Source organism: Choristoneura fumiferana, chromosome Z (genome assembly GCF_025370935.1).
Source record: "Choristoneura fumiferana chromosome Z, NRCan_CFum_1, whole genome shotgun sequence".
Taxonomy (NCBI): Eukaryota; Metazoa; Arthropoda; class Insecta; order Lepidoptera; family Tortricidae; genus Choristoneura; species Choristoneura fumiferana.
In genome coordinates, this window is record NC_133472.1 from 32295310 (window position 1) to 32322769 (window position 27460).

The 27460-nt window shown below is 37.5% G+C and overlaps 2 protein-coding genes across 3 annotated transcripts in view; one reads left to right on the forward strand and one right to left on the reverse strand.

Moving 5' to 3' along the window:
- LOC141434641 (frequenin-2) overlaps positions 1 to 27460 on the forward strand; it is a 209919-nt gene that overhangs the window by 124445 nt on the left and 58014 nt on the right. The window lies entirely within an intron of this gene.
- Positions 19267 to 21817, reverse strand: LOC141434600 (uncharacterized). Its single transcript, XM_074097025.1, has 2 exons — positions 21657 to 21817; positions 19267 to 20485 (listed from the first exon to the last, which is right to left on the reverse strand). The coding sequence occupies exons 1-2, from the start codon at positions 21669 to 21671 to the stop codon at positions 19595 to 19597; spliced, it is 906 nt and encodes a 301-aa protein (XP_073953126.1). The 5' UTR covers positions 21672 to 21817; the 3' UTR covers positions 19267 to 19594.

Here is a 27460-nt window from a genome sequence, read left to right on the forward strand (position 1 = left end):
CGAATACTAAATTTTAAATATAAAGAGGCGCCAACTCTAGTTGCTTTACTTCATTATACTTTTTTAGGGTCCCGTAGCCAAAATGTCAAAAACGGAACCCTTATAGTTTCGCCATGTCTGTCTGTCTGTCTGTCTGTCCGTCCGCGGCTTTGCTCAGGTACTATCAATGCTAGAAAGCTTTAATTTTTGAACGAATATATTATGTAAACTATGCCGACCAAATGGTACAATAAAAAATTAAAAAAATAATTTTTAGAGTACCTCCCGTAGACGTAAAGTGGGGGTGATTTTTTTTTCTTATCCAACAAGTGTGGGCCAACCATTAGGGGGTTGCTAAAACGATTTTTCTATTCATTGATTTAATTGCAAATTATTCAACTTTAAAGTGCAAATTTTCATTAAAATCGAGCAAAAATTTGAAAAAAAATCAGTATGGTTGTAAGTATATCAAACTTACAAGGAAAACTATAACGGTTAAGTTTTCTTAAGAATTATTAGTAGTAAAGTAAAGTTAAATAGCAGCCTGAGGTATAAAATATACATATTACCTAAACTTGGAATATTCCGTACAAAAATATTACTTAATTTCTTCGTAATAGCTACGGAACCCTATTTCGGGCGAGTTCGACACGCTCTTGGCCGGTTTTTTTACTACTCAGTTATTGCTCTTTTCAAGTACCATAAATTTTATTTTGATTTAACCTGTGTTTCTCTCGCCGCTGTTTGATAGAATAAAAAAACAAAGATATTAATCACATCAAAATTTGATTTTTATTTAATGTTATTTAATAACAGAAACTTAACATAGATTGATGAAACATGCCCTTCGATAAATGCTACTTCGTGTGAAAACAGGCAGATGTCTTGGCGGTTGCACTTTTAGAAGCATCACGTCTTTACGTGTGCTCAACCCATAGGCGAGACGAAAGCGTCTCCCTCGTAGTTGCCGTGTACAGGTTTGTAATACGAGTAGTCCTGCTTGACCACAATAGCGGGGCACAACGTGCATTGCCGCTGCACGGTGCCAGAGTTTCACTGAAAACAAAGGCGATTGTATTTGTGGTCTTGTTTGCTGTACCTTAGTGTATCGACGGCAGGGAACGTGATGCTTTAAGGACGTGAGGGAGTACCAGTTCCAATTTTCCGATCCAATTTAAATATGTTAACTAATCATAACATAAAGTGAGAAGGCTTACTTAATCGAGGTGCGAGAGCTATCACTCTGCTAACAAAAAAACTTGTTGCCTGTTAAATAACATATAATTAACTTACTAGCTTTTGCCCGCGGCTTAGCTCGCGTGGAATTCGGTTATCGCGCGGTGTTCCGTGGGAACTGTGCATTTTTTTTTCGGGATAAAAAGTAGCCTATTTCACTCTCTGGCCCATAAACTATCTCTATGCCCAAAGTCACGTCGATCCGTCGCACCGTTTCGACGTTAAAGATGGACAAAAACATTATAATATTTGTTTGGATAACCGTGACTCAGGTAAGGTCACGAGCGTTAAAATTTGAGACCGATTTCGTCGAAAAATCCTTTAAATTGTCATACAAATTGAAATGACAGATATGCAATCTTAAGTGGGTCCCAAATTAACGCTCGTGACCATACAAGAGTGGTTAGGAGATTTCCCCAAAACCCTCTTTTCCTAGTAGCTAAATTTATAGTCGTACATTTTCGTATTCTTGATTAACACGAAACGTATTTATTCCTAACATGATTTTCCCATTCGCAGATTTTCGTAAACGTTTTTTCCAATATGCTTTTTTACTGAAGCTTATTTTCACAATCGCGTTTTTCCTAATTTTCCCGCTCTCGCGGAACTCCTGTTTTTGCGTAGTTTTGGCCCATCGGGCCGATGCAAAATTATCATAACCTAAACCTATCTATGTTTCTGTATCGATTAAAATTCGGCCGTCGAATGTTAATCGATTAGTTTTCTGTAATGGCCATAAAAATAATTAGACCAAATTACAGCCATCAGTGGCATCTGAATGACAACCAAGCTGTGTCTTAATAGCACCGACATAATAGCGCCGCGCTTTACATTGTTGAGCCAATAGCAGGGGCAATAAAGGCCTCTGAACTACCTCATGCCCCGGGCGTGCCAAGCCGCAGGGCCGCGTCCAGTGCCTAATAGCAGGAAAGACGCTATTTGTATTCTTAGTAAAGACAGTATCTGCACGGTATACGAGTAGCGTGTAATTTGTATACCAACTCTATCCGTTAACCTTAAGAATTATCTAAATGAAGTGAGTGAAGTTCCACAATACCATATTTATCCAAAGCGAAAGCCATGCCCGTGCCTGATCATTGCCGTTATGAGTGCATAGGTAAGCAAAATATAATATACGTATTATAACATGTTGACTTCCTTATCGACTCACTTTTCGCTACTTATTTTATTCCATACCAGCTTATGCACCTTTTGTGCTAAGTTTATATTATTATGTAGGTACTCAAGCAATATATATCTACCAAAATTAAGTCACTAGCTCTAGGGGTTAGCCTGTACGGTCATTCATTATGAACCACCATGGAACCTTGTCATGGGAAAAGTCATGGTGAGCCATGGTGGCTCATGATAATTTAAGTACTAGATTTTTTAGGTTGCCTAAAGCTGCCTGGCTAAAGGCGCGAAGTACTATTCTTATTTATTAGAGGTAAACATAACTTTTTAACAAAAAAATAAACAGCCGAACAAACTGAAAAGCCAAAAATAATTAAGTTTTTTTTTATTTAACCTTAATCGAGATACCAGTTTGAAGTCGGTGCCTTACCACCTACCAGAAGGAGAGATAGAAACCCATCAGGTAGACGACCATAGGTCCACTCCTGCTAGCTAGTGCTGGCTGAGGCATCGACTTCAGACTGGTATCAAGATTAAGGTTAAATAAAAAAAGGTTTATTATTTTTGGCTTTTCAGTTTAATTTTTTGTTATGTAAAAAGTTCTTTATTTTATAATTTTTCCCAACCATTAGGGTAGGATTTTTGTCCAATATACATGGAACCAATTTTGGGGTATACCTAACCTTTCCAATAAAAAAATAATTTTGAAAATCGGACTACTCTATTAAAAGTTATGCGTGGTCATACATAAAAAAATATATAGGTACGCGTCGACTTGAGAACTTCCTCCGTTTTTTTCGTCGGTTAAAAATACGTTTGAGTTTTAAAATTTTCGTGTTGACTGAGAGAACAGGTGGGTTTGGGAGGGGACTCACCTATTCACAGAGTTTTACTTCACCCATTTGCTGGGACGCCGCCAGAGAAGCATGTATTCTCCTGATAGGGCCTGCGGGGTGCTTACGTCGGTCTTTTGTTGTTAACCTTTGTTTTTTCTGTGATCTACCCTCGCACATTTTCTACACAATGAATAAAACTATTGGATCGGTAGAGATTTTTTTAATGCAGGTACTTATACGCATTTTCTTAACTAAGGGCTACCTATCCCTTACCCTCTGATGGAAAGGTGGATCGGCGATCTTTTATGGACCTTTGGTGTTGATGTGGCTGTGGATACCATAAAAGTCAAAATATCTTTATTCAATTTAGGCTACAACAAGCACTTATGAATGTCAAAAAAACTACCACCGGTTCGGAAAAACCTCTGCTGAGAAGAATCCGGCAAGAAACTCAAATCTCCACTCACCCATCCTCATCTCACTCCATCTTTTGGGTTTGATGTTTTTTAGCATATTGTGCTTTACCTACTTGTCTCCTAGCGCTACCCTCTTTTCGTTTCCACTTCCATAGGCATTTGTCGGCTAAATATTGTCTGTCAGACAGACCTGTTATAACTGCAGCAGTCACCAGCACCAATATCTGACACAACAGAGCCTGCATAAATTAAATATCTGGTACGACTCTATTTCTAGGGCCGGTAGGACGTATCAGATATTTTTGCGCGCTCCGCTGTGGCAGATATGATTGCAGGTGACTGTATGTAAAATATCAACGGGCTGTATAGTTTCGCTGTCAATGGACGGCGGCCGTAGCGGCGGGTCGGGCGTCGCGTGTCGTCGTGCGCGAGGTGTCAACTTCTAATTCCCGACACGCACTGACCCAATGGAAGTCGCGCGATTGTCCAGCTACAGGTACACCCGCCTAAAATTAAATTTACCTCGTGTTATATAGAATGCGTAAAAAGAACTCTCAATTTAATTTAAAGTCGGGGCAAGCCAATATTTTAGTTTAATTTAACTTTGTTAGTATCACTCGGTGACTCGGTGCGATAGCGACGGTAAAGTAACGTCGTTTGTTGAACAAAAGCACCTATATAACTGAACATTTTATATCTCAAACATTATTCTTACCCCCTAAAGCCCATTGTACAAATGTTTGAACATATGTCAAAGTAAATATCAAGTTTTCTTGATGGATATTATGTTTTAAATTCTGATGTAAAAAAAATACGTGAAAAATAATCAATGGCTGATCAAACAAATTAAACAAAAGAATTGACACATTGAAATAAAACGCTACACCTAAGTTTTAATTTCTTAAAATAACTAATTTAAAGCTATTTTTTTACTTTTTGTTATGAAAATTATAAAATGCATAAAGCTTTAAGCTCATAAAGGACTTCAACATTTTCTACTTTGTACAATTTATGGCACCCAATTTCTCGTTGTTATTTGAAAAGAAAGGTGAACAGTTGTATAATTGATTTCTATTGGACACGCGACGATAGCGGCATATATTTACGCGTTCCGGAAAAAACACGACAAAACCTTGGATATAAATTATTTAGGTAAGTGCACCATCTTTGTGCCATGTCTATTCAACGTTAATCCACGGCGTTTAGTTCTTTTAGGCGAGAAAGCTCTTGTTTATTTCACTTAAGATATCGAAACGTGTTGTGCAAAAGATAAGATCGCTTTTTAAAACATCATTAGGCACGTTAGACGTTAGCAACGAACGTCACTATTCCTAGAATTGCAGCTTTCTCACGAAAAAATCTTATCATTCAATGAGCTTTTCCAATATAGAAATTAGAAACAAAAACAGTGCGCGAAATAATCGTAATGCCTTTGGGATCATTATGATATCGATTGGGCTCAATACTCGATCAAAGAATGCCGTCTACATCACTTTTACGACTTATGAAGGACCCAAAGTGATTTCGTATCACCGTTAATAAACTATTATAAATTAGGCATTTACAAAACTATGACAATAAACAAAAAACAATTACTTTACTTTTGATCGCGGGTGAGCAAAGTAGATAATTCAAATTTTGTTCATTGATATGAACCTCCGCAAAGTAACGCCTGATTCAATAAAAAACAAAATACTTAATTGAAAATATTTGATCCGATGAAATGTACAATAAGGAAGGTTTTCTTATGATGTATTAAAAAAAAAATCAAATAAGTACCTAATTGTCTCATAAAAATCTTCTTAAACATCTCCAGCGTCGGAAGAACAGCTACTGCAACTGCAAGAGCGTGTAGTACTCGTCCGTGTAAACAGAGCCGATATTTTATTATAATAAATAAATAAATATCACGGGACAATTCACACCAATTACAATAATAATATGTTATGTAATAATAAAATGTATACTGCTGGGGCTGTTTCACCATCCATTGATTAATGTTAACTGGCGGTTAGGTGTAATGCCGTCTCTATTTGTTTTGTTTGAATAGACGGAGACGGCATCATATTTAACCGTCGGTTAACGCTAATCAATGGATGGTGAAACAGCCCCTTATTGAATATTGTACGCATACACACAATTCGATTGGTTGACACTACACGCAGCGCCCTGCAGGCAGTACTGTAAGAAGAGCAATCAATTTATCATGTATTCATCCCAGCTTTAAGACTTAACTTTAAGGCCGTTCATTAAATATGACTGAATATTAATGGCTTTATTATGAACTACTCACTCTACCGACGATCCTACCTAAGCTGGATCGCTCGGCGTATTTAATATTTATTTTTTAACATACGGTGTAGAGCAGTGCCATATATTATAATTAGCAGCTATAAACATGTTCTGAATATTTTTATTACCTGACTATCAAAGTATTGTTTTTTAATTTTTCATGCTATAAGTTATTTTTATCCCCATAAATCCGATAAACGCGGGAGAAATGACTCATTTAGGATTTAATACATACTTTGGAACAGACTGTTACGTAGAAAAATAGAAAAACAATACAATACAATGACTCTTTATTATAAACCAGTAATTAAAACATTACTGAGAAGAAACCTTATTTACTCGGAATTGTGGCATTTATCCAGGGAGTAGGGCCGTTATACATAAGTTTACGTATAAATATATGTAAGTAGGTAGAAGAATTTTTAAAATAATTAGCACATAGTACCTACTTTTGAGTTCATGAGCTTGTGAGCAAACATTTGATCAAAAATATCTGAACACGACTCTATTGTTAACGGCGTAGAAGCGTCTTCAGATATTTTTGATCATAGTTTTGCTCACAAGTTTATGAACTCGACTGTACCTAGGTGAATAAGTTTTACTCGCGCGGTGTTTTTAAAATCGGATGTACGCGACGTCCAGATATATGAGGCCTGACTGACCAATATTTATCGTCCGTACCTAAAACCCACAAACACATTTTAACGTTTTAGAAATAACAAACATTGCTTACAAGCACGAGTACAAATATTTTGTTTTTAATATTTTAATAGTATATGGTTAAAATTCATAGCAAGTAATTAGTCAAAGGTGGAATTGCGGACTACCCACAATAATCTTTAACAGGACTCGCATCAGAGCGTGTTGCTTAAAATATTCCTATCACATAAACGTAGCGACCTTTTACCAAATTATACCTTAAATATGGCTGCAGAGGTCGATATTCTGACGCGACCGTAGTAGGTAGATAATTTCCAGTGAATGGTTAGAAAAACACGTCGCAGAGCATCAATGTGCACTCTCCTAAGCTGCCAAGTTCAGTTCCAAGGCGCTATTGTAACAAAGATATCGTGACATCAAGGACAAAGCCAGTGACGAGCAGAATGTACGAGTATGAAAAGAGACCTGCTATTCGTGCTCTTCATTAATGATATATCTATCGTAACCACGCGGATTCGCTCGCGTAGGAGTTTAAAGGCTGGCTGGCTGCTTTAATATCTGCCGCAGTGGATCGAGCAAAAATATCTAACACGTCCTACCGGCCCTATGGAAATAGAGTCGTATCTGATATTTATGCACGCTTCGTAGAATCAGATTTTGGTGCTGGTGCCTGTACCAAGGTGGAAATTCGGAAGATCTATCTATCTATCATTGCAAATCTACGGCCCTCTAAGAATTGTATGTCAAATTTCAAATAGGCACATAATGTATCTGCATAAACCCTTTATTGTGCATAAATAAAGAAAGAAACACAATTTATAACAAACCTATCCCTAAAACCAACAACAACAAGGATAACTTATCCTTATCAAGTCTTTAGCTCCAGTGGTGTATGCTATGAGTTATATTTATGTGAGTGAGTGAAGGTTAGATACAATAAGTTACTTACCTATACATGTTTGTTTATTGTATTTACTATTAATTAATTATTAACTGTTGCTACGACCATAACTTAATTACGACGCTAAAGCAGATTCTACGAGCAACGTAAAATTATTGTGACAGTTACATTCGAATTGAAATTAGTAAATAACCCTCCTTCGGGCTGTCGAGTAACAAGGTTTTGTGGGTAAACTGATAACTCGGTTCTGTAAGAATTGATCCACAGTCTGCGCATTCTGCCGCCGCACATGTTTGATGTTTCCATAGGCATTTTTGTGTAAGTAGGTAGGTAGGTTTGAGCGCGGTCTATTGTCACAATTTTTGATAACAAAGACAAGGCCTTCGCCTAGCTGTGTCACGCGACATTGATTTCCATGCCGCGTGGCACTGGGACGCCATGACGCCATCATGTCTGCCGCACCTAATAGATAAAGAATTTCTTTTATTCTGTACTATTTAACATCAGCAGGTAATCAAGATTTGACTATCAGAATGTAGCTCGAATTCCTTTACATTTAGATTAACGTTAATAGAATATATTTCAAGCTTTTTCGGCTTTACGTCCACTTAGTTGATTGAAATTACATTCAGTAATAGGTCCCTGCAGTTGTTATGAAATAAGTAATGTCGTCTATAAACATAGGCAGTTATGCGCCATAGACGTTACCCGGCCCGATACAGCCTCCATGGCACAAAGTTTATGATGGCTTCCCTAAGGCCGTGTCTACGCTGAGAAGGAGTGACGGATTGTAAATTTCTATTCAATTCCGTCGAGAACTCAAAGTGACAGAAATTATAATGCCTTCCACTTACTCCAATACATGCGACGTATTGGTAACACCTTACGTACATTGGACATTTTCTCACGTTGACGACTCAGTCCCGGAATGGTGCATGACTCAGCGTACAAGTATATCCTTATAAATTTAAAGAATTTATAAAACTTCACATTGCAGTATTATCTGCCATCTCGCTTTTCCAGTAAACCATAGAGGCATTTAATACGTGCGCAATCAAACTTGTACCGTCTTGTCAAAAAGAAAATACTTTTCCTGGAGAGGGCTGGAACTGCTTACAAAGCGGCAGCGTGAAGAACCTCCACAGACGCGGCCTTTTCGCTATTCAACATGAAAGTTTACTAGTCGCTATTTTTACGACCGCACTTCCTTCGTGAAAAGGTAAACAAAATTAAAGTAAGGGTTTAACCATAATATTTTACTTAACAATGCGGTTATGCTCAACTTTTCTTGACGTTAAGTTTTCCCTGAAAAAAAAAAACTTACTTAGTACAGCGATATGTTCTTTTATTTGTTCATATAATTATCAGCAGCAGTACTGTCTTTCCCACAAGGGCACACGGGGACTCGGAGAGAACTCAGAGCCTTCAAACTCATGGATGCTCCCAAAATCTGATATTTTGGCTGACACACAAAAATAATTAGTTTTTTGTTGTCAATGATCTTCCGGTGCCCGTATTCGTTGATGCTCCCCGGCATGCTCTAAGATAGCTTTGACTATCGCGGTCTTCAAACGAGCAAAACTAGTGAAAACAACTAGGTAAGTTCTTATAAAACTGAAAACTGCAAATCTTGGCGTGCAAATGGACAGTCAATCACCAAAACCGCAAACATTGGCCAACCTGAGGGTAACGTAGAGTGATATGGAAAAACATGGTGCTCACTGCAATATGTAATTTCGTCCTATAATATTTATCTACCGATGTTGCTTCAATACAAAGAGTATTCATGCACCTCGTCATAAAAAAAGAGATATTTTACCTGTGATTTAAGGCATCGATTCTTAACAAAGAAATACAAAGAGCAGATAAAATATGAGACTTGGCGCCTGTTTTATGTAGTGACATTTTTTGCCCGCAAGTTCTACATAATATGAAAGTTTTCATTGTAATATGTTACGAAGATTTCATAATATTTCTGACCCAAATGTCTGAAGTTATCGGACTACGCAATCCCCAATTTAGCAGGTCGATTTTAGGGGCAGCTAGTAGCCATAAGGTGTTTATCACACTCACACTACATTTTGCTACATTTTCACTTTACACACAGGTATTTATGATCGAAATCCAATCCTCTTGATTATATTTTGACAAAACTAACAGATGAAGATAATAAAAGGGAAGGAAAATCGTAGAAGATCTGAAACACTTTTAGTCAAAATACGAGTATTATGAGTCTATTCCAGGGTAGGCGGTGCCAGTGCTGTCTACCATGCTGGGCTGGGAGACTGGCGGCGCGAAACTGCGACGTGAGCTAGCGCTGCCTAGCCTACCTACCCTGGAAACTGGAATTGACTCAATGCACGCCACTGGCTATTTATTCTGTTTCTTAGGGATCTTAGGGTGAGTATCGCATACATACAAAACCTACAGATAAATAACGCAAATCCTCCGTTTTTACATCTCCTAGTTAGTATTACCTGGCGCGTCCCTCAGGCTAGAAGTTCGCGACTGCGTGCGACGGTAACGTCACCGTACAGTTAGTGCATCATCGCGCCCCGCGAACGCCGCGTTTTGCTCAATGAGACGAAGCCTAAACTTACGCGTGCGAGCAGGACACAACACCGTCCGCAGCAGGTGCGCGTAATATGCGGCGACCTTCTACCTCCAATATCTTTCATAACCCCCACAATAGCGGCTGCTAATTGCAGTTCATAGAATCAGTTTGAAAAGCCACTCCCTGTGTAATTAGTAGGGTCATAGGTCATTAAGATGGTTAAACCGAACGCTCGCCGCGCTCACGCGTCTGCGCGACCTTCAGTGATTTCGTTGGGATTTCGTAACTTGATTTCTAGATTAATTATACGTTTTTCACGGACACAAAACATAGAATTCAGTTATTAGGCTAAGTGCCTAGGTCTTATATGTTTGATATTTTATGTTGTTCCAGCTTTCAGCCCGTTATGTCATGTTAAGTTAATAGGAGTTATGCAATATTTTTTTTGTACTTACCGTTATTGTTAGACAAACCAAGATGTGTATAAAATATTTTTTTAAACTAAGATTTGGACGTTTTATTACAAGCTTTTATTTAACTTGCACTGTTCGTTTATTTGTTTATTTATTTGGGTCAAATCTTGCAAATTAAATTTGACCTAAGTACTTCCAACAGTCCGATCGACTTGAAATTTGGTAAACTTATGTAAATCTGGTGACAATACAATAATCTGATAGTGACATCCTGGTAGTCTAGCCAGGATCGTCTCCACAGGAAGAAACTCTTCAACGGATAATGGCATCGACTTGAAATTTGGTATTCAAATGTAGTTTGGGTGACAATACAAGTACAGTTAACAAAAAGTACAGTCAGCAAATAAAAGCTTGTATTTATTAAAAAAAAAATACCAAAAACTTATTTAAATAATAAATAAATAAAATAAAAGAATATTTATTCACAAAGCTAAAAACCCCCGACTTAAAAAACGCCAACAAAATAAAAATAAAAGCGCCCGAAAAAACGCTGCTTGAAAAGACAATTAAAAAGTAAAAAATAATTATGCGCTACCTAGCTGTTGCCGCGACTTCATCTGCGAAGAATTCGTTTATCTCTATCCCGCGGGGACTATGCTGATTTCCCGCAAAATTAGCCTAAGTTAATTTAGTATAAAGTATCTAGTAATATTTTTTTATCTAAGCGTCGTCGGTGTCGGGGGACCGCTAAGGTTAACATGAAACTAAATTATGTTGTATTTTTTAAAGTATTAACCTTAGCGGTCCCCCGACACCGACAACGCTTAGATAAAAAAATATTACTAGATACTTTATACTAAATTAACTTAGGCTAATTTTGCGGGAAATCAGCATAGTCCCCGCGGGATAGAGATAAACGAATTCTTCGCAGATGAAGTCGCGGGCAACAGCTAGGTAGCGCATAATTATTTTTTACTTTTTAATTGTCTTTTCAAGCAGCGTTTTTTTCGGGCGTTTTTATTTTTATTTTTGCTGGCGTTTTTTAAGTCGGGGTTTTTTTAAATTTTAAATTTAAGTTTTTATTTCATGTTTTTTAAACTTTGATATATATATTTTTAAAGTGTACTAGTGAGTTGGATATCCTGGCTGCAGCATCAACTCATCTTGTTGCCACCATTGCATTGTATGTAGAATCAAATACTGATCAAAAGGAATCAAACACGACATATCTGCTATTATTTTTTCAAGAGTATACTGGTGTGCTGGATATCCTGGCTGTAGCATCAGCTCGTCGTGTTGCCACCACTGCATTGTATGTAGAATCAATTACTGATCAAAACGAATCCAAACACGACATATCTGCTATTATTTTTTCAAGAGTATACTGGTGTGCTGGATATCCTGGCTGTAGCATCAGCTCGTCGTGTTGCCACCACTGCATTGTATGTAGAATCAATTACTGATCAAAACCATTCCAAACACGACATATGTGCTATTATTTTTTATAGAGTGTACTAGTGTGCTGGATATCCTGGCTGCAGCATCAGCTCATCGTGTTGCCACCATTGCATTGTATGTAGAATCAAATACTGATCAAAAGGAATTAAACACGACATATCTGCTATTATTTTTTCAAGAGTATACTGGTGTGCTGAATATCCTGGCTGCAGCATCAGCTCGTCGTGTTGCCACCACTGCATTGTATGTATAATCAATGACTGATCAAAACGAATCCAAACACGACATATGTGCTATTATTTTTTATAGAGTGTACTATTGTGCTGGATATCCTGGCTGCAGCATCAGCTCATCCTGTTGCCACCATTGCATTGTTTGTAGAATCAAATACTGATCAAAACGAACCCAAACACGATATATCTGCTGTAGTTTTATTAAGAGTGTACCTACTAGTGTTCTGGATATCCTGGCTGCAGCATCAGGCCGAGAATTCCATAATCTTGCATAGCTATATAGCATACATGGGTGTTTCAAATTTTAGGTCCCAAATATGTTTGAAAGTAAAGTAAATATCCATTATGCGTCTAAGATTCCTACCGCAGCGAACAAAAGATCTGATGATCTTGAAACGGCTGAACCGATTTTGATAAATCATGTCTAAGATCCATCGCTAGAAAACTAGCTTTCAAATAAAAAAAACCGCATTCAAATCGGTCCACCCGTTTAAGAGCTACGGTGCCACAGACAGACACACAGACACACATAGCGGTCCAACTTATAACACCCCTCTTTCTCGTCGGGGGTTAAAAATATATCATAACAAAATATGATAAAAGTATCATAATGTAAAGTTTCAATTAGACATAAAAGTACATAATATACATATCCGACATAGACTATTTTGTACGGTATTCTTTTTATTTTTAGTTTTGTACCCGTGCATACCTATTTTCCTATCCATTCTACCTGACTCATTTCTTTATTATATGCGACAGGAGACTGAAAGCAGTTGAAACTCTCGTAGAACTACCTTTTACTCATTGTCTACATTTGTTTTGTTATTTTTATGCAATTACATATTTGATGGTTTTATAGAAGTAGGTAGGTATATTTGATACGACGAGGTGTAGTCTAGGTATACAACAATTAGGTAAAGCAAGTGTACCTACGTGTTAACATAAACGTGTAATTTTATTTATATGTTACGAATAGATGGAGTCTGTAAACGATATTGTGACATCCATACAACTTGGATGTAATATATCGGTTTTCCTAACGGCATCATTGACACGGAAGTTGACATTAGTTTCGTTCGCTACCATTCGCCTTTAAATGATCATGTAGTTACGAGTCCACTCACGTGCCGTTGCAAGCGCTCAAGCTCTTCATCCACTATTAACATGCTGAATTGTGAGCTAGGAGAAAATCATCGCGTAACATCTTACTCAACTTAACTTGCAATACACCGCCCAGGCATTCATTTTCCGAGCCAAGTGGGTGAATATGTAAATTGGACGAATAATACGTAACATGCTTCGATTAATCCTCGCTTTGCGTTTAGTTATTTTGTTCTAGAGATTTGTTTCTGTTTATTTGCATACAAGTTTTCCATATTTGTATAAAGAACCCGTTATAATATTTTTCACCTATGATGAGTTCTGTGACGTTTCCAGTTTGAAAGTTTTAGAGATGTACCATTTATCGAGTGAACTATCGATTTTTCTAAGAGTTATTAGTGCCTATTTTTGGAGAAGTTGCATTATATTTTAAAAAATAATATTTTTCCAGATTTTCACCCACCGGGCCACCGTTTTCTCGTTCTCGCTCGAAATAATCCCTCAAACGAGTTACAAACTCCCGACTCTAGGAGTTCAAAACAGACTTTTTAGACCGTTTCGGCATTTTGCTAAAAAATAACAACAAACTTAACGAGAAACAGTAACAAAAGTCAACAACAATAATAACAGAAATGAACAATAACAAAATACAATACAAGGAAAACGCAACGGAAACGATCAACTCGTATACAAGGCAGACGCACTCGTACTGACAGTGATACTGGGCGACACTATTTCCCGGAAGTACAATACCTACATGGAAATACCGACATGATATTTTGTGACACGCCCATAGAAACTCTTGTCAGTTTGACACCAGTTTGTATGGGCGTGTACACGAAATATCGGGTTGGTGTTTCCATGTCGGTATTGTCCGTGCCGGTAAATAGTGTCACCCGTGATACTGACAAGCACTGGCCACAAGAGGCACAAGATGGCTGCGGCCGTGTTCCAAATAGCTGCGTTTACAAAATCTTGCAAGTTTTGTTTAAAGATTTAAAATATCTTTAGTGTTCATTGTTATTGAATAATGAACCGCGTCAATTGCCGATAATGTTGTGTCACATCACTACTCTGTTCCGTTTCACACATTGCGTCATTTAAAAAAAATATATTTTTCTATCGTATTCCATGGAGTCTATTTAATCGACTCTGATATTGCTAAGTATATATTTTTAAAATGTACAGTTTTAATTTTTTTGACTATTTTGCTTCAAACTAAAAAAAATAATTGCGAACATAGTAGTCGTAATTCGGAAAATTTTCAAGTGTCACAGAACTCATCATAGGTGAAAAATACAATAGTTGAAACTGTCATTACACTATATACATACCTACTCGAGTTCTTTTCTCAGTGGTCTATCTTGAAAATATTGCGTTGTCATTAACTATAACATAACTAAGTATACATAAGTAGAGGGACTTACGAGTATAATGAAAGAAAGAAAGAAAGAAACATTTATTCGTGACAAACATAAGAACAAAGGATAAAAAAAAAGAAAAAAATAGTTAATGAATTACTATCACTGACTTAATTCGTTGGATTCACCTACAATATTTTTTTTTCTGGTATGAGGTGGAAAAGGGCACTTGATGGTAAGTGAGCACCACCCATCGACACCCGCAACACCGAATTGCAGTTGTGTTTCCAGCCGAGAGAGTTAAGGCGTGATCGCGCGTTCGCGTTCTATTAGGACGATGCCAAAGATAAAATACCTAATTTCACCGGCTGCTTCATTCAAAGTATTTTGTATTAAACCAAGTTATAAACCATCTATGTGCCAAATTTCATCCAAATCCTTTGAGCGGATTTTGCGTTATAAGTAATAAACATCCAAAATCTAATCTTCCAAACTGTCACATTTATAATATAGAAGAAAGGATTATTTGGATATTTACTAGGCAATCTTTAATTTTAAACAAACGCAAACCAACTATGCCAAACACAGTCAAAGTAAGTTTATTTACCAAATGAGAGATATCGGTATTCAAAATCAATTATGCAATGCTAATTCTAGGGCTCATTGCTTCTTTCAGCAACTTTTTTTCGAATAAATATAGCTTAAGTATTACATAAATAAATAAATATCATGGGACACTTCATACCAATTGACCTAGTCCCAAACTAAGCAAAGCTTGTACTATGGATACCTACTAGGCAACGAATACATGTTATGACCAAACACCTAACTTAAGCCGATTATTTCTGGTGTGATATTTTTATAAATTAAAAAATGTGCATGTGCAATTTATAACTCTATAGAGGTATACATAATATCTTATTGTGTACCTATACTTTACAAAGCAAATATATTAAAATCTCAAAATTTTTAGACAATTTCTTTTCATTGCATAAAATATAGGGACACTCTGGAAAGTAAGCATGCAGCGGAGTAGTAATTTAACATCGTAGTCGATTGTATTTTTAACCGTGTTCAAAAAAGGAGGAGGTTAACAATTCGTCGGAATATTTTATTTAATAAATTTTCTGTCATCACAATTTCGAGCACAAAGGGGTACCGTATCCACGATGAATTATTCTGTTCGCCTTTGCCTGGGAAAGGAGAGCCGTTTATATATTATTATGAGTATGATTTTTATAATAGTCATACTACTGCGTCACACAGGCTGCCTGTTTTCACCCTCCAAATGTGTCCTCCAACGTTCTCCGCGCGTTCCTGGGCAAGAGAGTTGCGTTTAGAGGTAAAGAACCCTAAAAAACAATGAAAATATTATGTTTCGAATTTTCAGACATTCTCCTAAGCCCGAAGCTTCTAATGAATGACGACGTAGGTATGACAAGTGCAGGGACGATCAAACGGAAATTGAACGTCACTTAGATACTCTATGCCACGATGCTTCCTGTGTTCACGACTGTATTTACAATCAAAATTGACGAAACCTTTGAAATGAGCAGAAAATGGTTGTCAACCTGTACTTCATAAAATAGAACGGGTAAAATAATATGACGGGATGTTATAATGTTGTTATTCTAGTGATTTTTCATCGTTTTGCATCTGATCGAATTGATCTAAACAGGAACACCACACTCTCCGCGCTCCGGGACCGCTCTACAGTTACCAGCGGCAAGGCAGGTCGATGAGATGGTCAGCTCAGATGAGAAGACCAGACGCTGAACGGAGCGAGTGGCCAAATATAGCTTTGGATACTGATATGTGCAGCTCTAGTGGAAAGGTCTTTGCCCAACAGTAGGAAACAAATGTAGAATAACTAATAAGAATACATTAAGAATATAGTATAGTATATCGTAGTTGATGCTCATGTTCAATAACGCTTAATATTATTATAATTTGTAAATATTTGATACATTTTAATGACCTTACGCGTCCGTCATATTCTGCTAAGAGGCTGAATTTTTCAAATTTGTGAGTTACTATGTGAACACTATTTATCAATGATTAAACACACTATATTATTTGTTCATTAGCTATGTATGACTTTGTGTTCCAATTAAATACATGGAATAAAAAATAATACGTACTCCTTTGTCTTTTTTACGTTGTTTAAATCAAGTCTGCAATACTTCGTTGAACTTTTTAAAACGAAAGTCAAACCATAATGAAACCGCATTAGCCTGTTAACGAGCTTGCTGCCAGCAGGACTAAGTTCTTTTATAAGTACTTGCTTAGTTAAAATCGGAGTTTAAATTAAAAAAAACAGCCACGCTTGGCATACGCGGGTGTCTTAAAAAAAAGGGTGACCCCATTTTTTCATACAAAATTTTATGAGTCAGTTTTGTCACGCCCATACTGAGTGTATGAAAAACATGTCGTAAAACTGTCATTTTTATGGGGACATTTTTTAAACTATTGGAATCGATTGTGCTCTTGATTTTGAGTAGGAAAAACCATATTTTTTCCAAAATTTAAAAAAAAGGAAAGGGTACACTTTTTTTGAAAACACCCACCAAGAATAGAACCTACCTATAATGTTTTTGAAAGATCTAGCCAACCATAGTCTAGGTAAACTTAGTCTTTAGTCCAGAAATAAAAATCATACCCACTTTACGTGTAGGGTAAGGTACCCTAAAAAAAGATTTATTTTCTAAATTTCATTTTACTACTTTGTGAGCGTGGTTAACATGTAGGTTCTCAAATTCAAAATATCAGTTTCCACTAGCGGTTTCTAAGCAAAGCGATGGATGGACGAACGGACACAGCAGAACAATAAGGGTACCTTGTAGAACTACGGACCCCTAAAAACCGTATATTTTACTTCTCGTTTCAACGGTGTTTACAAAAAACGTGCTAAGAAACGAATACGACTAACAATGTAAAAATCATATGTCCGGTCTAATTAATAATTCTAAAACTACGACACGGAAAAGCTCAAACAATAGAGGCCAGGTGAAGTGGCCTTCCGAACAAAGCCCTTTTAAAGAGCTTCGAGAATGAAGCACAAAAATGTTTTTGTAACATCTAAAAGATTCATAACTCATTCTGTAAGAATATTTAGGACATATTCATATTCCAATTTTATGGACGCTTGATTTTCTATTGGCATTTTTCAATTGCACGCAACCCGCATCGACGCTGACACAACGTTTATAAAAGTTGCCGTTAAAATAACCGAGTGTACAGGCAAAGGATGGATTTCTTTACTTATTTTTTCAGTCTGTAATGGGGATATCGAAGTTTGTTACCGTCAAAAATGCACACCCGTTTGCAGCATAAACCTATAGGTGTATACGCCGTGTACGTTACTTTCAGCTTAAGTCTGCCGAATCGATAAAAATTATGTAAGTATCTAAGTTAAAGTAAACTGAATTTACTACTGTTTTGTGTTATCATAGTTATTTATGTACATAAAAGCTTTCCATAACGCGAGTCCCGTCAGGCTATATCCAAAACTGCTAGCTAAGTCAACAGACGTCCCAGATTACGTGAAGCGAGCGAGTTGGCTAACCACCGCCAGTAACATGCCAGAACGTAAGTTTTTTCGGCATCATGCCAATACTGATTGGCATTTCTTGTAGAAATGGAGAGTTGGTTCAGGCTTGTTTAGACTGAATGTATCAGAATCGTCTACGTATGTATGAATGTTAGGAGAGCTATTTTTACTTTAGTTTAATAACTGTACACTACGATTATTTCCACTTTGATACTTGGGATGCCTCAATTTAAATCGTAAAGGTAAATTACAAACAACTATAACTACTTTTACTATCAAGCTTTTTACCTTGTCTAATATGTATACAAAGCCGGAGTAGACGTTGTCGCGGCCATGACCAAATCTTAATTTTAATCATTCAAATCATTGTAGAATTGCCGAGTGACTAAGTGGAGATAATCGTACTGTATTGCTGTAGATACATATATATACACCACATTACACCCACGGTAATAATTAATTGTGGAACTTTTTCAACCCAGCGGTCCATTAGACGACAAATATATCTTCTTCACAAGATCTTCTACCTGTTGCAATTTAAGCGGTGAGTGATTGATGAAACTGTTACCTAGCCTGCCTTTACTGAACCCGTCACACAGCTAATGAACTGCGGACCCAGTGAATCCTAACATGTTTCAAATAAACTAAAGTGGTTTTTGGTCACAACTATCAAACTATTCCCGCCTGTGTCGAAACCAAATTCCGAATGAATCCCCAGAAACGATAAAAGTTAAAATAAATAGACGGTGTAAAGATGCAGACAGATTACGTAACCACTCCGACGTCCACTAAATTATAACGAAAGTGTAATTACACGTATGATCCATTAAGCGGACCATTAACGAGAATGCGAGCGGCGAGCACCTGCGCGGGCGCCGGCGGACGCGGGCCACGGCCGCTCCAACTCCACTTCGTTACACACTGTTGCGTAACTCCTCATAAATGAAACCACTCCGATTGTTCACAATTTCGATATAAGTAATGTCCAAACTAATCATACCGGTCGAGAGCGAGAAAGGAACGGAGCGCGCTACCGCCACTGCCCTCAGTCTCGCCAGGGCAACCTTTCACGACTACTTTCGGTAGTGACGCAATTACTGTACGAACCACCGCTCCCCAAGGTATCAAAAACAAACGAATTATGCATCACATTTTTGTTTTATTATAAAAATAAAAAGCTATATTTATAATACATAACGTAACAGTAACACTGTGCACAAATAACAAGTAGGTAAGTAAATGATGAGAGAGGATGATGAGACAATGCGTCTAGTTTCGTTTTGTGGGATCTCGCGACCGAACACAGGATGAATATGTACAAATCGTTCGACAGCGATCTCGCGGTGGTAGGCAAAGTTCAACAGGAGAAATCAGATCACGACAAAGCACTATGGCAATTCAGTTAATGGTTGTCAATAAATACCGTTTAAACGTCCTACCACCTAAGTATACATTTTAAACCTAAGCTTAGTGAAGAGGACCAGCAACATGTCCGGGGGGACCGTATTGAGAGCTAGTAGCACCACCGTGACCACCGTCAGACCCGCTGTCATCACCGCCGCTGGTGCCAAAGTCGGCACTGATCTCAGCACCGCCGTGGCCGCTGCCACCTCCGATACCGGAGTCGCCGCTAAGCGCGATACCGCCCAAGTCACCACCGCTGATACCGCCACCGAGAGCACCACCGCCGATGGCTCCACCTCCGATAGCACCACCACCGATCGCTCCACCGGATTCCTTTTGGGTCTGGTACTTGATGAAGTAAACTTCTGGTTTGGAGGGTTGAGTCGGGGCCGCGGTGGGAATGACGATGTCGGGTTGCTCTTCGGGTTTCTTGACCAGCACGTATACGAGGGTCTTCTCTTCGTTCTGAGCCTGGACGGGGATGATGGGCGCAGTAGGAGTGGGGGGAGTAGGGGCCTTGATGAAGATGATCTTGTAGTGTTTCTGGGGAGGAGCGACCGCGGGGATCCTCGGGGCGCGGTGCTCAACGGGCTCTGGTGGAGGTACATGCACGTAGATGTGCTTCTGCACTAATGGAGCGCCGGAGTAGCCGCCCGCATAGCCGCCGCCGAAACCAGAGTCGCCGCCGAACGAGCTACCGCCGAAAGACCCGCCGCCGAAAGAGCCACCACCGATGCTGCCACCGCCGAGCGAATGTCCGCCAGAGGAATGGCCGCCGCCAAACGAAAGGCCACCAGAGTGTCCTCCCAGAGAAATTCCACCGCTCGAGTGTCCGCCGAGGGATGGAGCTCCGTAGCTACCCGATGGAGCCGAATATTTAGGGGCGGGGGCAGAATAGCTGTAGCCTACCGGCGGCTCGGGCCGGCCATATGCCATCGCCACACAGGCGAGTACCTGAAACAATAACATTTTCATAAAATTTCGGTCTTATGACATATATTTTTTTCTTATACATTTTTTTTAGTCAGTGTTATCGTGATCAAGCTACACGGTGTCGATTGCCTGTGTGAGCTTAGACTGTACCTATCGTAGGGCTGTTTTTCAGATATAAACCTGGTAGTCGTTCGAATATATTACTGTTGCCATTCTAATACTTATACTTATATCACTTTATCTGCAGTCAGCCTGCGTTGGAGTTTTTTCACTCATACGCATTCGTACGTAGTTTGCATATTCCAGAAACTATACCAGAACCCAATCCTATGGTAGTTAAATAAGGTAGGTACGACTACCTACAATAATTAAATACAAGTAAATTCCTATTCTGAAATAAAATACACTTTAAGAAAAATTGTGTAGGTATCTCAGAAATTAAATGAAATTAGTAAAGTCAATACAACAGCTGAGCATTCATTAATTCGCAAGGCATTTCATGAATAATCTAAAGCCGTAAAACGCATGTGTGTGACCTACTGAATATTTTGCAAGAGTGTTTCATCAAAATCATTGTTTCCTGTTGTTGTGTGGCATGAAAAGTTATTGGTTAAAATTACAAAATATGTAAAACTTTTGGTTGCCACAAGTACCGACGGTAATATTTGACAACAAACGTTAACTGCGATGAGCTTGCACTCGCCGCGAATGAAAATTATCTTTGCCCTCTCCTCTTTAGGAAAAGTTCGCGATCGAGATTCACTTTATTACCTTTGAAACTAAATTATTGACTCTAAAATACTAAAAAAGATTTTATTATTTTTAAAGAAGAGCTTCATATTTTTTTCTGTAAAGAATATTCCAATACTTTTGACACTTTTATTGAGTCGATACCGCATGACTGTTGAACTCACTGTTATTATTATAAATGAACGTTCTAAAGCGGTACCTCACTTTTAAGTTCCTTGTTTTAATGCCGCTGAACCACTGAGCCCGGATGATGATCACTATTTGGCACACTGAATCGCCCTTTATTTTCACTTAGCACTTCACTTTAATCCTCAGAAAGCCTAAATAAAAATATTAGGACCTGACATCCAGATCGCATGTGCCAAATTGTGAATATGGATTAAATATTAATTGAAAACGATTATGCATTTATAATTATTAAGAATTCTATTAGTCAACTTACCACGAAAGCGCGCATATTGTTCTTGATGGAGTCGGCTTTGATGATTTAGAGCCTTAGATGCCGCGTGTAGTGACCCTCTCAATTGGAATACTGCACTTGGTGGAGATGTTCCTGTTGCGGTGATCTCGTGTTAACTGATGACATTCGGCATGCCGACCCGCTCTTAAATACCAAGATACTCATCTCGTCAGAACACTCCATCCCTCCGAGCATTTCACTCGGTAACGTGCAACTATCGTCATTATTTAACAACTTTAATACGGTCCTTTCTTTTCGACGAGGTCTGCGGCTCGCGCCGCGCGCATTCTACACGCCGCTTTAGACGCACACGCTCGCCTACAGCCACGCTAGGGGACACGACCGATGACCAATGACCACCGCCTACCTAAACAAACACAAGTGTATTTTTATTCGATTATTTTAGGTCATTTTGTGAGGGCGACAAATCCAATAAGTAATTCAGCTCGGTATCGCTCATCGCGTGCTTGGGTGCTTTAAACCGCACCCCGATGTTAAACGCGTCGCAAATCAAACCATTTTAAAGGGCTGAGGAATACTCGTTTAATGGACTATGAACGAGACGCTTAAATCGAGTCGGCTTTGTAATAAATTCAACGCAATATCTGATATCAAACAATTATGAATGGATCTCTTGTTGTCATAACTCATAAGGGTCACATTTACATTAGGTTTAGATGAAAGTAATCTGCCTATTTATTTATGTGTTACTCGTAAGCTAGAAATAGAAAAATGGATTATATTAGGAATTGAATATGAAAAATAAATCGTTATGATTTCCATTTTATTTGATAAATACTTATCTAAGAAAATATCCTTTATCTACCTATGCTAGCGAACGAGCAAAATGTTGTTAAAAAGGCCATTGAGGTGCTAGACAGTTCATGTACGTAGCAGGTAGGCTTGCTGAAGTAAGGCACTTAATAATAAATAAAGAACGAAAATATTCAATACCTTAGAAACAGGATAACCGGCTATCATTAGACTTAGTGGGTTTGGAAATCCAGATGCTACCCCACAACACAACTTGGTAAAAGTTGGAAAAACTTCGGTAGATATCCGTTAACACATTATCGTTATATCTGATAATGTACCTCAATGTTTTCGCTCTCGTTTAGTTTCTGCACTACGATAGGTTGGTTTCAAATATCTAAACAACGTACGTAATATGAGTAAGGTCAAAAAGCAATTACAATTAAATGCTGACAAAAGCAGGTGAAAATTAGCATCGTCACCTTCTTCTTCTCTATCTAATAAAAATGTATCGTAAAATGTGTTGCTAATGTATCGTAAAACTGGGGAACGGCTGGACCGATTTCACTAATTCTTTTTTTGTTGTGTTCGTCATTGTCAGGAAATACTATTTTATCTTATCCAACCAAGTCACCTTTTTGGGTTCCGTATTCGTAATGGCAAAAAAGGGAACCCTTTTAGTTTTCCCATTCCGCCCTACCGGCAATCCCTTCGTATATTAGAAAACTGTTGCCTGGCGGGTGTCCTATGTGCATAGTAATAACATCAACAAAAAGACAGAATAAAATTCAGGAAACTAAATAATAGGGCATCTCATATACCAGTAAAGTGGGATGATTATTTTTCTTCTTTCCCGTGGCACAGGCGATCGTGGCTGTCAAAAATAATATAAGTTTGCGAAAACTATTCTCCGGCTCAAAAGAGTAAATAAGTAAAAAATTGGGAAATTTTAATAGTGTTAAGTGTTTTCCAGGGTGTTCCACTGTAGGACTGTATTGCACTTGACATTGTGGTAAGGGTAATTATTTGAGGTGTAAGAGAAATGTTACAGAAATAAAAACACACATTTTGATGTGGTCTGTTTTATTTGAACATAAGGATATGTACGATAAGATGCTTTATATTATAAGAGATCGATAAAGTTTATTTTGGTTAAAAAAAGCAAAAATCCAATTTTAACGGTAACGAAAATGAGCATCGAGACCACGAAAAAGAACATTTTGTTTATTTTAAAATCTTATAATTGTACTATTTGAATGAAAAATCTGATCATAATGAGAAAACGAATAAGCATTATTTAATTAATCAGGTATCAACAGAAATAGACAATCGATATCTATATAAAAAAAAATTTAAAACTTGACCACGAAAATGACGACTTCAAATTGTCATTTTTGTAACCTTTTAAATACTATCTAGAAATTACTTAATTAAAGTAAGATTAATAACTTCAACTCACAAACCAAAACAGTTTTCAAATACCTTCCCCCCGTGCAGGTCTACGGTAAACCAGAACGAAATTATGTTACAACAAAATGCTCCTCTAAATGACGAAGTTTTCTTTTAAATTTAGATATATACATTTCACACGTACATTCAGGGCAAAATAATTCTTGAACCTCTCGCCAGTTAACAAAATTGGCGACGCACTGGTCATAATTCCTATAACCACACCTGGAGCAAATGTTGTTGACGGTCAACCATTCTTCGTTTAAATCAATTAAATCAATAACGGCATAAACGATTACACTGTAAAAAGCAGAAAATTCTATAAAAAGTGTTCTGTATTTTTTTCTACTTGTAGGGAAAATCATCTTTTTCGTGGTCTTTAATCAGTTTCGTGGCCCATAGGACCACGAAAATGATGACCACGAAATTGAAAAGCTCTTACTTTCGCGGCTCTGTAGTAAATATCCTATAGATTTGAAGCAAATGAAATCAATATTGCATAACTTAACTGCAAATGACACAGCACCAGTAAAACATTATATTTATTTACCCAATACTTACCAAGTCGCAACCGTAACGAAAATGACGCTCGATCTTTGACGCAAATCTAACTGAACCTTTATTACATTAATTATAGATAAATAATTATGACTTGCGATAAACATTATACGTTATATTGACGCAGTCTTAGTTTCAAAGTTGCTTATAGTTAAAAAAGGATTTACAGGAGGTTTGACCTCTTTTTTTTGTTTAAAATATACTTAATAAGTGTGACCACGAAAATGATGGTGTATTTTGAACAACGGGAAATGTAGAAAAAAAATAGTCTTATCAATGTCCTAATTTTTTATGTTTGCATGCATGGTATATCATATTATGAACATTCAATCCATGTTTTAAACAGCAAGTTTTTCTATACCTTGTATTTTTACAATACTACAAAGTAATCAGGGATAATCCGAACCTGACCACGTAACTGACTTTTGTGCAGAAAATTTAAGTTATTGTGGAAAAAAAAAAAATAGAATAAAATGTATTTACCGCAAGTTTCAGTGATAATATCCTAAGCAACTTAAAAATAATAAACGATAATTCTAAATTTTATAACTGAAAATTTGAGTCTGAACACTATTGAACCTCTCAAAATAATAACCCGTAAATATTGCTTCTCTTTTTAATCATATTAACTTTTTAACACGTTTAATTGCTCTAGAGGATTCAAAGTTCACTAGGGTTGATAATAAACTTCGTGTAACTTCGCGATGAATGACGGGCAGAATCGTGCCACAATCGTGTCGCAAATCCGGGTAAAGGTAAGGGAGGTAAGGATAGAAACCTTAAACTTCAGAGACCGCAAATTCGAAGGGTATAAACTCCACAGGGCGTGTTGGTGACTGTATATATTTACATATATAGGTCGAAATGACCTCAAAGATAACATATTTTTATTTATTTACAAGCTTTTATTTAACTGGCCCTATTCGTTTATTTACGAGTAAGTATATGTTTCTTTATTTATTTGGTTCAAATCTTGCAAGTTAAATTGACCCACCTCAAGTAGTTCGATCGACTTGAAATTTGGCAAACTTATATAAATCTGGTGACAATACAATAATTTGACAGTGACATCCTGTTGGTCCGGCCAGAATCGTCTCCACAGGACAGAACTCTTCAACGGTAAATGGCATCGACTTGAAATTTGGATGGAAATGTAGTTTGGGTGACAATATAAGTACAGTCATCAAAAAGTACAGTCAGCTAAAAGAGCTTGTATTCAAAATGATTTTTTTACCAAAAACTTATACTACGCTGAGCCCTTGTCAATATTTGGTAGGAATCCATGGTAAGTTCAAAATAATAATATTTAATCGAACGTCAGTCTGAATTAAATACATTGATATTTAAATTAGCTATTACATAAAATAATATGTACTTATTAGAACTCATTTTTATAAGGTAAACTTTGCAGGGATATACGAGTAAAATATAGGTAAAATGAACTAAAAATTATGTTTCAATATTACCTAATTACCTAACTGATCTATCATCAGGCCATGGAAACCACCTTTGGTCCAAATACAACCTAAGATCATTCTAACAAGTCAACATAGCGAGGTGACGTTGTTCCGTCTTCGTGTGCTGGCTCCCTGGAAGCCTTAAAAGGAAGGAAGGGTTTAAAGACTATCCAACGATACCGCAGACTATAGGGTTGGATGAGAAAAAAATCATCCCCACTTTACGTCTATGACAGGTACCCTAAAAAAAATATATTTTAATTTTTTATTGTACTATTTTGTCGGCATAGTTTACATATATATACGTGCAAAATTACAGCTTTCTAACATTGATAGTCCCTGAGCAAAGCCGCGGACGGACAGACGGACAAACAGACAGACAGACAGACAAACAGACAGACATGGCGAAACTATACGGGTTCCGTTTTTGCTATTTTGGCTCCGGAACCCTAAAAAGCACCCCCCACCTTACGTCTATGGAAGATACCGGTGCGGTGGGAGTTAAAAAATGTTTTCAACGTTATTTTACCATTTTATAGGCATAGTTATTGTCGGTGCAAAATTACAACTATCTAACACTGATAGTCTCTAAGCAAAGGCGCGGACGGACGGAGAGACAGACAGATTATGAAGAATCGATAAGGGTTCCGTTCCGGCTACGGAACCCTAAAAATGTGACCTGATTTACTCCAGGATGAGAGACATTACTAGCGAAATTTTACGTAAATCTGTTTAATCATTTTTCGAAAGCAAAATATAATTTCTGATTTTTTTATCCAATTAACCAAAAAAACTGGATATACTAATTTAAGATGTCAAATTAGTTTGAAAGGCAAGCTAGCGACTGAAAATGCTTTCGCTTTAAGTCCCGTATGGAAGTATTTCCTTTAGAAGTCCAAGTTTCCGAAATTCATCATTCGCTGCCTTTAGGAAAATTTAATAAAATCGTCTCGAACCTGTAATTTGAAAACGACTTCGGCAACCTTTATGATTAACAACTTGATTGACTTCCGCTTAATCCGCTTATCATCTTACTTTGAACGGGCGGAGTTGTCACCGTGAAATATGATGATAACAGACGGTTGCGGCAGAAATACCTACCGGCGTCTGCATTAAGGGAGAATAACAATAATATAAAGTCCAGTATAGTTGGAGCAAGATCTTGTACGAAGGAGATTTGCTAATTCTCTGATTCCAGCAACAACAAAATGTGACTGACCTCTTTAAACAATTTTAATATCGTTTACTTAATAATCTCCCTCGGAATGCAGAGCCACATTGCTGTCGCAGCAATCTTGTAATATCTGACCTAGCACCTTGAACTATACCGAGTGCGGGCCACGTCGGAATACAGACTGTAGTCCACAGTTACTAAGCAGAAGCAGTTATTATAAAAAATAATAAAAAGTAGCCCATGTCACACTCGGGTCCATAAACTATCTCTATACCAAAAATCACGTTGATCCGTCGCTCCGTTTCGACGTGAAAGACGGACATACAGACAAACAGACCCACTTTTGGATTTATAATATTAGTACGGATAGATAATAGAAGGGACGATCACTTAAT